Source organism: Monodelphis domestica, chromosome 2 (assembly GCF_027887165.1).
Source record: "Monodelphis domestica isolate mMonDom1 chromosome 2, mMonDom1.pri, whole genome shotgun sequence".
Lineage (NCBI taxonomy): Eukaryota > Metazoa > Chordata > Mammalia > Didelphimorphia > Didelphidae > Monodelphis > Monodelphis domestica.
In genome coordinates, this window is record NC_077228.1 from 46,752,824 (window position 1) to 46,765,182 (window position 12,359).

At 42.6% G+C, this 12,359-nt stretch overlaps 1 protein-coding gene across 3 annotated transcripts in view; it reads right to left on the reverse strand.

Annotated features, from left to right (window-relative positions):
- Positions 1-563: 563 nt before the first annotated feature.
- SAMD13 (sterile alpha motif domain containing 13) overlaps positions 564-12,359 on the reverse strand; it is a 52,337-nt gene continuing 40,541 nt past the window's right edge. For 2 of the 3 annotated variants that reach the window (XM_056815419.1, XM_056815420.1), the window contains exon 4: positions 564-759. In XM_056815419.1, coding sequence (XP_056671397.1) covers positions 616-759 — 144 coding nt within the window. In that variant the 3' untranslated portion in view covers positions 564-615. Of the gene's footprint in view, positions 760-8,305; positions 9,438-12,359 lie in introns of those variants that run through there. The other variant, XM_007480615.3, reaches the window with a different exon arrangement.

Genomic DNA, 12,359 nt, shown 5'->3' on the forward strand with positions numbered 1-12,359 from the left:
GCTCGGGAATGGGCTTATGTGCACAGTGTCTGCTCATTCCTTTCACACATTATATGGCAACATGGGTAAACCTTAATAAGGTCAAGTAGAGGACCCTCTATAAATAAGGGTGTTGGCAATTCCAACCAAGTAACACTAAGCTACAACAAGGAGCAGGAACTTGGGGAGGGTTCTTTCTTCCTTTCACTTTTCTCTCTTCCCACACCCAACTTCCACCCTCCTTTTTCTTTTTTTTCCCATCTCTCTCTAAGTCCATGAGCAAAGATGTTCTTTTCCTTGTTTCTTTGTCTTTTTGAGAGTTTGGGGGAAATAGCATGTGAAGGAATGAAGATATATGTATATATATAAAGCAAGCCTTGTCATTCAAGGCCTTGGAGCCCAATTCTCTCCAGGATTCTATGGATAACCATGCATTCTGGTGGCGTTCCTAGCTACCGATGGTTGAATTGGGGACAGTGGATTGCCTGTTCTATCCCATAGGATAAAGTTTTCTTTTGGTTTAAAATTCTCAACATATACATGTATATGTATTTCTATGTTTACAAAGTTTCATCACATGAAACTAAATTACTTAATCATTTATTATTTGAGGTCCAAGGCCCCAATTTGACTGTACTACGAGGAGTTGTTCTTTAAATGCCGTGTCTGCAGAGGTTTTACATGATATTCGTAGATTTTCAGAGCAGGACCCAATTTTAATGAAAGTCCTGTCAACACATCATTCCTTGTCATCAGCAGCAGGGATTTTCCATCAATTTCCTAAAACAGAAAACATAAAATAAAACCAATTTTTTACCTCTAAAAGCTCCAGAGAGTCTTAGAAATCTTGCTCTTCCATTTTGAAGGAAGAAATAAGGTCCTGGGGACTGTTAGCAAACCAAAAAACCCAAATCGTTTTACTTCACATGGGACGAGCTCAAGAAAAATGTTTCCAAAGGTCATTTTCCCTTAAAAAAAAAAGAAAGAGCCAAACAAATTGGGATTTGATTAAACACGACCCACATCTAGTCACAGCTATCAAAATCTCAAGGATTATATCTTAGTAACACTGATGGTGAGGTTTACAGCTCATGACCTGAAGATGGGAAAAAGGTAGCTCTCTAGATTGATACATGACAAGAAGAACTAAGTTACTGGTTTCTCCAAATGATTTGAAGGAAACAACAGCAAAGATTCCTAACATCAGGCACTTGGCTGTGCCAATAGGCACTCAGATTTCCAAAGTCTTGGTCATGTTGGACTCATTGATGATGGCTTTGGGCAACCTATCTTAACCTTATTACTGGGTCTCAATTTTCCTCTTAAAAACAAACAAACCAAAAAATAAAAAACAGTATTCCAAACCCACACTAGACTTTAACAGTTAATGCATGCATTGGGATATCAACCAATCAATTGCCATCAGAGATAAATGGATTTACAGCTAGTAGAACCTTGGGGACCATCAGCTCCGATCCTTTGATTTTCAGATGGACCCAATGCTCAGAGGAGTGGAGAGTTTTGCCTGAGGGTCATATAACTGGTGAGTAGGCATGGAAGGACTGAAATCTGAGAGCAGTTTCCAGGAGAATGGGTTTCCTGGGAGATCTCTAAACCAGCTACCAATAGCACATTTCCCTCTTCTCTGTGGTTTGCCAGGAGGCCCACACAGAAAATTATAAAGAAAAAAAAATTAAGTTCTTTTCAATCAACAATTTAACTATCAATCAAATAGGCTGTCCCTTTTTTTTTTTTTAACCTCTCACCTTATTCTAAGATGGAAGAGCAGCAAGAGCTAGGCAAGCTGGGTTAAGTGAGTTGCCCAGAGTCATCATCACACAGCTGGGAAGTAAATGATTTTAGATTTGAACCCAGGTCCTCCCTACTTCAGGACTGGCTCTCTATCCACTGAGCCATCTAGATGCCCCCAAGGCTATCACTTTTGCTGTGTATTGAGCTACATGAACAAAGGCTGGATAAACATCTTTTAGGGATGTTCTAAGGAAGATTCTGACTCCCCTGTGAGTTGCAATAGCTGAGATTCTATAAGCATAAAGTCAAGAAATGGAATCTCCTTGGGGGTGCAGCAGGAGAGGCTTTATTTTTGTCTTTGTACCTCCACTGGCTTAGAATGAGGGCTTATACATTTTTTTTAAATTTGGATTTCTGATGTCATAAACATAGAAGACTCTCAAGTATGGAGATTCCCACTACTAAGGCAGATCAGTACTCATCTGTCACTGAAAGTTTTAGAGTATTGCCCGCCACCGCAGGAAGACAAATGATTTGCCCAAAGTCATAGCCAAGATTTAAGTGTTGGGTCTTCCCGACTCCACATCCTGCCTTCCATTCACTACAATATGCTGCCCTCTCGTACTTTGCACACTGAGTCGGGAAGATCTTCTTCAACATCTTCCATGGGCACACGAGGTTTGTTTAACCGTGGATAAGTCCTCTGTCTTCTCCCAGTGCCCTGCATAACTCATTCTCAGGAAATCTGAAGCTAAAGGGGTAGACTTGCCCATCCGGATCCATGGAGAACGTTTCCACATCGGAAAGCAGATAAAATCACAGGTCAGGACCAAAATAATATAAAAGTTTTGGTTTCTTCATCTGAGATTAGGGAAGCTAAGGCCACAAGGGGCAGCAGACTTTAAAGCCCTAACCATCCGTCATCAACCTTGTTCTTATGGCTGAAGTGAATGGAATTTCAAGATGGCGAGCCAACCATCATCCCCTCCAAGAGCTACCAGGGTGCACATGAATATATTGGATAATCTGAGGTACAATGGGATGGAGTGAGTGCTCTGAGTGGGAGAAGCCCTACAGCAGGGGTCACCAAACTTTTTACACAGGGGGCCGGTTCACTGTTTCTCAGACCATTGGAGGGCCAGACTATTTAAAAAAAAAAAACTATGAATAAATCTGTATACCGCTGTCTGGGATAGTGGAGGCTGCAGAGCTGGCTGTGCTGGGCCTGTCACACCTTGCACAGACCCATCACCGCCACCATTATACCCAGCATCAGTAGACACAGTGCGGAATCCCCTCCCCCAGATCACTGCTCACCAGGCTGACATCTTCCATTGTGCAGCCACATAATCCTTTGCACAGAGCCTCGTTCTCATTCAGTTACTCTCAGAACAAGGCGCCACGCAAAGGATTATGTCACCGGAAGTAGTACTGCAGTGAGCAACACCACGATTTGTAGTGCCTCCACATACAGTGCTCCTCTCACTGACCACCAATGAAAGAGCTGCCCCTTCTGGAAGTGTGGTGGGGGCCGGATAAATGGCCTTGGGGGGGCCTCATGTGGCCCACCAGCCATAGTTTGGGGACCCCTGCCCTAGAGGAAGATCTGGGTCAAATCTTGCCTTTGATAGAGAATTAGCCATGTGACTATGAGCAAATCACTGAATTTCTTAGCATCTCAGGCAACATTCTAACACTATAAATTACGGGTGAGTTGCTGATCTCTATCTGGATCGATGGAGAGAGTTTCCATACTGGAAGATTCCCTAAATTGATAAAGTCACAAGATTTGGAAAAAAAAAATTATACACACACAGAATACTAAGGACACAAAGATAAAAGGAAAACATTATGTACCCTCAAGGAACTTATATATAAAGGAAATGAAAAGTCTCTCTCTCTCTCTTTCTCTCTCTCTTTTTCTCTGTCTCTGTCTCTGTTTCTCTCTTCTTCCCTCTCTGTCTTTCTCTCTCTTTCCCTCTGTCTCTATCTCTCTCTTCTCTCCTTCTCTGATTCTCTTTCTCCCTCCCTCTAACTCTCTTCCTCTCTCTCTGTCTCTCCTCTCTCTCTGACTCTCTTCCTCCCTCCCTCTGTCTCTCTCTGTCTCTCTCTCTCTCTCTCTCTCCCTGACTCTCTCTTCCTCTCTCTGTCTGTCTCACTCTCTCTCTCTGTCTCTGTCTGTCTCTGTCTCTCTGTCTCTCTCTGTCTCTCTGTCTCTCTCTTTCTCTCTCTCTCTCTCTCATATACACCCATACACACAACTGAAGACTTCTACAGTAGAAAGTGTTTTGAGATCCTTGGAATAATAGTGCTGTGGGTAATGTCACCTACTATTTATTTCTCATCAACACAATTGTCATGAATTCAGAAGTTAGAAACTTGGATTTGAGCCCTAATAAGCGGAGGGGCTAAACTCCTGATGGTTGGTTGCAGGGCTTCTTTTCTCCTCATGTCTAGACCCATTTTTACAAGTAAAGCAAATTGCTTTCCACTGTCACACCACTTTGCAGGTGAGCTCATTTAGGCAATGGAGATCAATGGCTACATGAGAGGTGGCATACAGCGGGCCATGAGGCTGGAGGAGCTCTGACAGCTCTGAAAGGAAGAGTTCTTTCCCCAGAGTGATATAGAAAGCTCACTGAAGGGATAAATTTCCAAAACTTCTCATCTACTTGAGAGAGTTGTTGTAAGAATAAATATGATCAGATCCTAATGAACTGATTTGAATATCTCTTGGGAAGAATGCTAGGAAATTGAGGATGACATCACGATCATCATCATCATCATCACCACCACCATCATCATCATCATTATCATCCTCCTCTTGGCTATGGACCCCATGACAGTCAAAGTCTCCAGGTTCCATGTTGTTTCTGGCAATAAAGCTTCAGCAAAATCTCTTTTCGTTCAGCCTGGTCATTTGTGGGTTTAGACTTCTCAGGCCTTCACTGGACTTTGCATCTGAACAAAACCATGTGCCTGGACTCTATATCACCCAATAACCAGTGAGGTAAGTTCTCAGGATGGCTCTTTGAGGGGGCAAGAGAACAGAGTATTTTAATAGCCATGTGGCTCAGCCTAGCCATGTGCCCTCCCAGGCATTTGATCATTCTTCCCCTTTCCCAGGGCAGCTGAGTAGGGAGCTTTATAAAGATCAGAGAGAACAAAAAAAAAAACAGTGTTTGTGTGGGCTCCCAGCAAATAGATTTTTTTTCCACCCAAGGGGCAGGCACAGGTCTGAAGGCTTTGTGATGTCGCTAGCGTCCAGAAGCAGAGACGGATCAAGGTTTGTTTTCTGGAGATGTGCAACCTTTAATCTGCCCACAGCCTCACCACCCACTTGTTCTCGTTTGAGACTTTTCAAAATAAATGGTCTCATCCGCAAGCTCCCCGGCTTTGCTTTTAGTCATTCATTGAAGGGGATGCTGGATGTGTATGTTTTACACAAAGATTAAGACAGATGGATCTGCCTCTGCTCTGCAAAATCAGGAGGCTTCCACGAGGGCCCGCAAAGTGAAATCTTTTCATGTCGGTTGGCATTAAGATCTTCCACAAGTCAGCACTTCTGTCAAAAGCAGAGAATGTCCGGGAAAGACGCCGAAATCTGGCTTCCACTTCAGACAAAACGGAAAATCGTGTTTCATGCTCCAATTTTGTTTTCCCTGTGCTCAGCAGACACTTTACTGTTCACCTTGGACCAGGGTTTGGAAAACAAAGGGCCAGATGGAATTCACAATTAAAAACAAACAAATACACATGGATTCGATGAACATCATGAAATTTCTGACTGATGCCTCTGAGTTTTGGGAGACGGAGGCAGGTCATAATTGCTGCTGGGCAGAAGTCAGCAGGTCCTTCTCAATTCTCGCCCTCCTGCCCTCTGCCTCCCCTGGACTCGGGGCACTGCTGAATCGCTGACCCCTACAGAAGGAGCTGGGGCATTTTTCAGTGTCAAGCCTCTGCCAACCTAATGAGGTTAAAATGCAGAGAATAAATGTCTGTGGTCAAACCACACAGGTTGGGGGGTTGCGGTGGTAGGAGACATTCACGCTCCGAATGTGCGATTTCCCCAGCGGGACCTGATGGAACTCCATTAGAACCAGAGGCGTGTGTGATACTAGAAGGCATCGCCCAGTGGTAGGAACAACATTAAGCCTTTAAAATTGGGTTCAAAGGTTTGCTTTGGACATGAACTGGGGACTAGAATGGCTCTCTTATCATCTACCTAATATGGGGAAGGGGGGTCTCTTGGAAAGGGAAATAGTGAGCCAGGGAAATCAGAATGGTGGCCAGCTCCTTTTCTCCCTCTCATCCTCAGCTTCCTCATCTGAAAAAGAAGGGAATGGGTCTAGGGGATGCTTGATGAATTGCCTTAATATTCCATAATCCTATGTGCCAACACCAACATGTTGCTGAAAGACCTTAAAGCATATGGCGGGGAATACCATAAGCTGTTCTCACTTTTTAGTTGAGGCTGAATCTTGCTAGCTTAAGGGAGGTATGACATCTTCCATTCTTTTTTTTTTTAACTTACTGAAATGTTTATCAAGATTCAACTGTAGAATAACAGACTGGGACACATATGTGGAGTGTGTGTCTAAATCCACCCCCCCCCATTCATAAATTAAATTAGATTATACAAACAGAACAGAAAGTACAGAACAGTAAAGACAGTCAGTCATGCAACAAATCTTTTACCTTAAAAAATAAATCCCCCCAAAGCTCAACAGCATAGAAATAAATGCAACATTGTGCCAATGATGACATCTTCCATTCTTAAAAAAAAAATTGGAATATTGAATTGAAAATATTGACCAAATTTGAGCTCCAAAAGAAACAATGAGAGATTTACAAATTTTCATTATTGTTGGGGGGAGCTGGGTGCTTGAGAGTCATGGGGATGTCCTGGGTTCAAATCTGATCTCAGATACTTCCTAGCTGTATGACCCTGGGCAAGTCACTTAACCCCCATGGCCTAGCCCTTATCAATCTTCTGCCTTAGAACCAATACACAGTACAGATTCTAAGATGGAAGGGAAGGGCTTAATTTTTTTTTTATCATCGTTCAATATCCACCAATGGCATCAAGATGAGAAGTCTTTTCCATATGTATACACACATATGTAATATTGCAACACTTTCACTTACAAAGATGTGTACACATATATTTGTGTTTTATGTATTTATACATATATACAAAAATGATTACATTTTAGGGAAAAAAGACATCAAAAGGAATTTACTAATTATTCCTTCCTGTTACTCGGATTCATCTCTATAGGTCAGCATGGTAGAAATTGCCATCGAGTTACAAATATCTTTATGTATATGATTTCACTTGAACCTCCCAATAACCATGAGAAGAAAGTACTGTGTATCATTATCCCCATTTAATGATGAGGAAATTGAAACTGAAAGATTAAATAATTCGCTTCTGCGTCACGTACCCCCCTGCCCCCAGAGAATGGACAGAAGATGAACCCAGGTCTTCCTGACTACAAGTGCCACACTCCATCGCCCATCCTAAGTGGTTTCTCCATCATGATGGTGGCGTCTTCCATTGTGTAACTGACTCAGTTTTCCACTTGCCATCTTGTGACTTCATCTCATTTGATCTTCACAACAGCCCTGTGACATGGGCAAGGGAGAATTTATCCTCACTGAACGGATGAGGAGATTAGAGTAATTTACTCAAGTTTACACATCTAAGGACTGGCAGAGATGGACTCGGTACAAAGATTTTCCATTTCCTAAGCCTTCATCCCACTGGACCGTGTTCCCTCACATGATAAAGTAGAGTTAAAACACCGGCTCCCCATGAAAGAAAAAAATATAGAAAGGCTCAAATGTTCCTTGTAAAAGTGTAAATTATTTAAAAGAGTTGTTGGGATGGGGAGTGTCCTATGAGAGAGGTACTAAGAGGCCTCTTAGGGAAGCAACATGTGGAGGGAGAGAGCATCCTCGGCCTACCTGCATTCAAATCACAGCTACTTCTTCCTACCTATGGGACTGGAGAGTCATTTAATCTCTCTCTAGTTAGTTCTCAATAGGATCACCCATAAAATGAAGGTGTGAGATCAGATCCCAAATTCCTTTCAGGGTCTCAACCTATAGACCCAAACTGTACAGGACACAGGAACTTTCAGCCTATATTTTAGACAACAGTCATGTGTCGTCAGTCAAATCTACCATTTTGAAGATCTGGAGGCCTAGAGATTTGCCTAAAGTCACACAAAAAGCAAGTGGAAGAGCTGGGAACTGAACGGAGATCCTCTGAACCCAGGTCCCCAATGGCCTCCATTGCTAAAAAAGTTTAAAAATAATTTTTTAAAAATATATGGGAACTTTGTCCTTCAAACTGCTTGATTGTTGCACAAAATAAAAAATAGCTTAATAAAGAGCAATGTAACCCAGAATAATATATTAATGGCTTCTAGCAGGCTTTCAAGCATTATATAAGTATTTAGGGTTTTATTTTTAATAGCTCAGCTGACTGGGGACTAACAACTCAGCCCGTGCCACCTGTGGGCAGCAGGCAGACCCTCCTTCATGCCAAAAGGCCCTCGTTCCTTACCAGTTGTGGCCGAAGAACCTACTGGATCATCCTCTCTTCTTCCACTTCGATCCTCTCTCTCCCATTCTCAAATATTTTCTTTGTAACGATTCTTCTGCCATTTACTATCTGACTGCAGGTGGTGACGAGTCTGAAATTTCCCATGCTGCTGCTCACAAATGGCACGAAGGACCAAGTCGAGCCCGTGCTTCTTCCTGAACCCAGGGAGACAAAGGTGGAGAACCCTGTGCCCAGGACGGGGGCCACATCAAAAAGAGAAGTGTGATACCTCCCCCTGGGTCGGGGCCTACGCCGGCTCCCGGGGCAGCTCATGTGGCCCGTCGACAAAAAATCCCTCGAAAAGAGGTCATCGTCGTCAAAAATGTCCTGGAAGGCGCTGCGGGGCATGTGGAACGTCAGATCTTCCAGCTGGCTCGTCTCTCGGCTGTTGTCGCCCTTCTCTTCTCTCCTGATATAGCTCCCTCTGGAAGTGTCATAGTCGTCTCGTTTCCTGGCGTCGGACAAGACCTCGTAGGCCTCAGCCACTTGCTTGAATTTCTTCTCTGCCGCTTCCCTATTCTCTGGGTTCTTGTCAGGATGAACCTGCAAGGCCAGCTGGTGGTAAGCCTTCTTAATGTCCGCTGGCGAGGCATTCCGAGGCACTCCTAGAACTTTATAATAATTCACCATGCTTTCTCACCGGCCTCCGGAACAACATCAAGTCATCCACTGCCACACCACAGCCGGGGCCGCCTGAGGAACTTCCACACACCTTGTGAAGGACGGAGGTGAGGGGGTGGGGGGGGACTTGCTTTCCTGACCTACCACAAGACCTCCCTTCTCTTCCTACCACATCGCTTCCTTGGCAGAAATCTTCTTCTGGGGAAGAAACCCCTCCTTGGTGTCCTCTGGAATTTCTAGCCCCCTGCCCTCAGCAGTTCATTACCAAGGAGGGAGTGATTGTGAGCTCAGAATTCTCAGCCAATGACTCTGCGGCCTGGGCTTTGCCTTGGGATCCTATTGGTGGAAGTGTGAGGCTCATGGCACAGAATGGAGGAGGAGGAGGCAGCCTGAAGGACCTGGCAAGGCCGGCGCTGAGGAGGGGTGTTCTGGAGGCCACTGGCTTGTCCGAAGCAAGAGCACACAGAAAAGGCCTTGCCTCCACAGCAGACAGATACATAATCTAGTTCAGTTCATTGTGAGGGTCAGTGCTTTCAGTGACCTAATGGAGAGGCCACCATCTTTGTGGTCTCCCTTGGTGGGTGGGAGATGAGCTGCGCCACCAACAGCTACCCTGGAAGGGAGGAAGAAGGCTCCTTATTTTCCATGATGGGGAAACTTTGGGAGAGGGGCTGTCTTGAGAAGTGGGATAAGAATGGAAGACTTGGGAGATTTCAATCTGGAATGAACTTCACCAGGACTTCTAAGTGTCTCATGGTGGACTTCTTGGCTAGGTGCCATAGTTGAGGCAAAAGGCAAGAAACGAATCAGTGCCTGTGCTAAAGGGGCTCACATTCAATCATGAGAACCAGCAAATTATTTATAAAAACAATAACAAACCACAACCTATGTGTGTGTGTGTATATATATCTATAAATATAGATATATGCATATATTTGGGGAGCACTAACAACTGGGAGACTGCCTACTCTTAAACCATGATGGGCCCCATTTTGTCTTGTGTCTCCCAAACGATGGATGTGCAAGGAACGTTGGATGAATTACTCTTGAATGAGCTGCCTTACTTTGAGTTTTTGCTTCAAAATGGTGACCTCTAAAAATCACCTTTGGACCACCAAATATAACATGTATTTATCCATCATCCATTAAAATAGTTGGAAAATTATACATGAGAATGATCAGGCTTCATGTCCAACCACATCCAAGAAGGTTGTATAAAAAATATGCCTTGAACTTAGGTCAATAAATTGTAGAGGTAGTCATCCGCGTTCTTCTGATCAGAACAGCAATCATGAAAATGACAAATTCGTAGTAATCACAATCATAATAGCATTTTTAAATTTAATATTTGGAAAACACATTACAAATAACTCACTGGACAAATGAGATAAATTTCAAATTAAAAAAAATCTTAGGAATGGATTTTAGTGGTTCCCAAAATGCACACTTGCCCCAACCTCCTTTCCAATTAAAAGCACTCTAAGGAAAAAAATGCAGCTACCCCTAAATAAAGAATTGGGCATCTACCAGCCAAACTGGCTGCAAAAGAAGATTTCACCTACTGAGCAAGACCCAATTCCCTTCCTGACTCTAACTGTAAAAAGGGCCAAAACGTCTAGGGTTAGTTAGATTGTAAAAGGGGCCAGAAGATTTAGGTTCATGACAGCAAAGTAGTAAGCAGCGTAGGAAGAAGAGAAATAATGATGGTGAAACAATGACTGTGTCTAGCTATTGTGCCTCCTAAGATAGTGATGAAGAATGCTATTGCTCTTATTCAGTTGTGTCTGACTCTTGGTGACTCCATTTGGGGTTTTCTTGGCAAAGATATTAGAGCAGTTAGCCATTTCCTTCTTTCTCCAGCTCATTTTATAAATCAAGAAACCAAAACAGACAGGGCTAAGTGACTTGCCCAGGGACATCCACCTCGTAAGTTCAAGTCCAGATTTGAAGATGGAAAAATGAGCCTTCCTGACTCTAAGCCTAGCATTCTGTCTATTATTTCACCTACCTCCCCAACAAAGAAGAACAGCAAAGGAAAAACTCTAGATTAGGAGTAAGCCTCGGTACCCTCCAAGGTCCAAAAGGCATAGCCATCATCTTACTGAAATGATAAAATAAGGAATAAATTGAGCAAGTGTTATTTAAGATGTCTTTAGAAGGAATATTAAACTTTCATTCTTATGAGTCTTCAGACAAACCCATTTTCTCACTGATCAATTCTGAAGGACAGAAATTCCATAAATTAGGTGATCCAGGGAAACATTATCCATATTCAATTTTTAACAATTCAATTTAATATTTTTCTGTTCATTATAAAATCTTCCCAATTAAGGCAAGAATTCAAAGTGCTATTTTCCTACAAGTTCTGCTTTCAATTAATGGCTATTTTGTTCTGCTTTTTATATTTGTTCTGGTAAATATTATATTAATCCTTTTTTTTTTTGCATTTGTATGCAGTGAAATTCTCATCCACAGCAAAATTTCAGTATTATTTCCTTCCTTACTGATAACACTCTTCAATAGTTTAAGCGTTCCTGAAATTTGTCACAATTTAGAAATATCAAGGTATCAAGGTTCTTTGAAAGCTTTCAGACTTTGGGTTTTATAGGGGAAAAATACTATGAAAACAAGTGTAATTTCCAAATGGGCAGGTTCTTCTCTACTAATATCTACTTGTATGACCTTTGGTAACTCACTTTATTGCTCTAGGATTCTCTAATTTCTTCATCTGTAAAACAAGGGCATTGGGTTGGGATAGCTTCCCAGGGTCTTTTCCAGATAGAAACCTTTGGTCTTCCTTGGGGCAGCAGTTCTCAAAGTTGGGATCTACCCACCCTGGAAATGTCTTCTCATCCAAGGACCAACCTCAGTACCTCAAAGATGCATGTATGTATAGAGTGTGGCAAAAAAAAAAAAGAGTTATGAATTCCATCAGTGGAGGACATGTGTACCCACTGAAACTGAAGATGCTCTTAATTCTGAACAGGTAGTTTTCAGAACTTTTCTTCCTGAAGCCACAACTCAGCAAATGCTGCTTATTGCTTAGAGTGGCTTCCTCTCTTTGCTATTGATTTTGGAGGCAGTTGCTGTTACTTTCTGAGAAGCAGCAAGGTTTTTCATCTGACTTAATTAAATGTGCCCCAATACGTCCTCCAGAAAGGATCACAAATCAGTGATCAGATAATGTGGGAAAATATCATCCTACATGATTTTTATTTCCTCCCTAAAGGGGAAAAGATGTTTCGAGCGAGCAACTTCAACAGAAATGCTGAGTGAGTAGCTATTTACAGTAAAATACTGTTGTACTTGGTGAGTTTTGGGGCGAGCGATGGAATAATAAGAGTGGAATGAATTGAACATCATGAGTTGTGTTCTGTGATGTCATGACATTGGA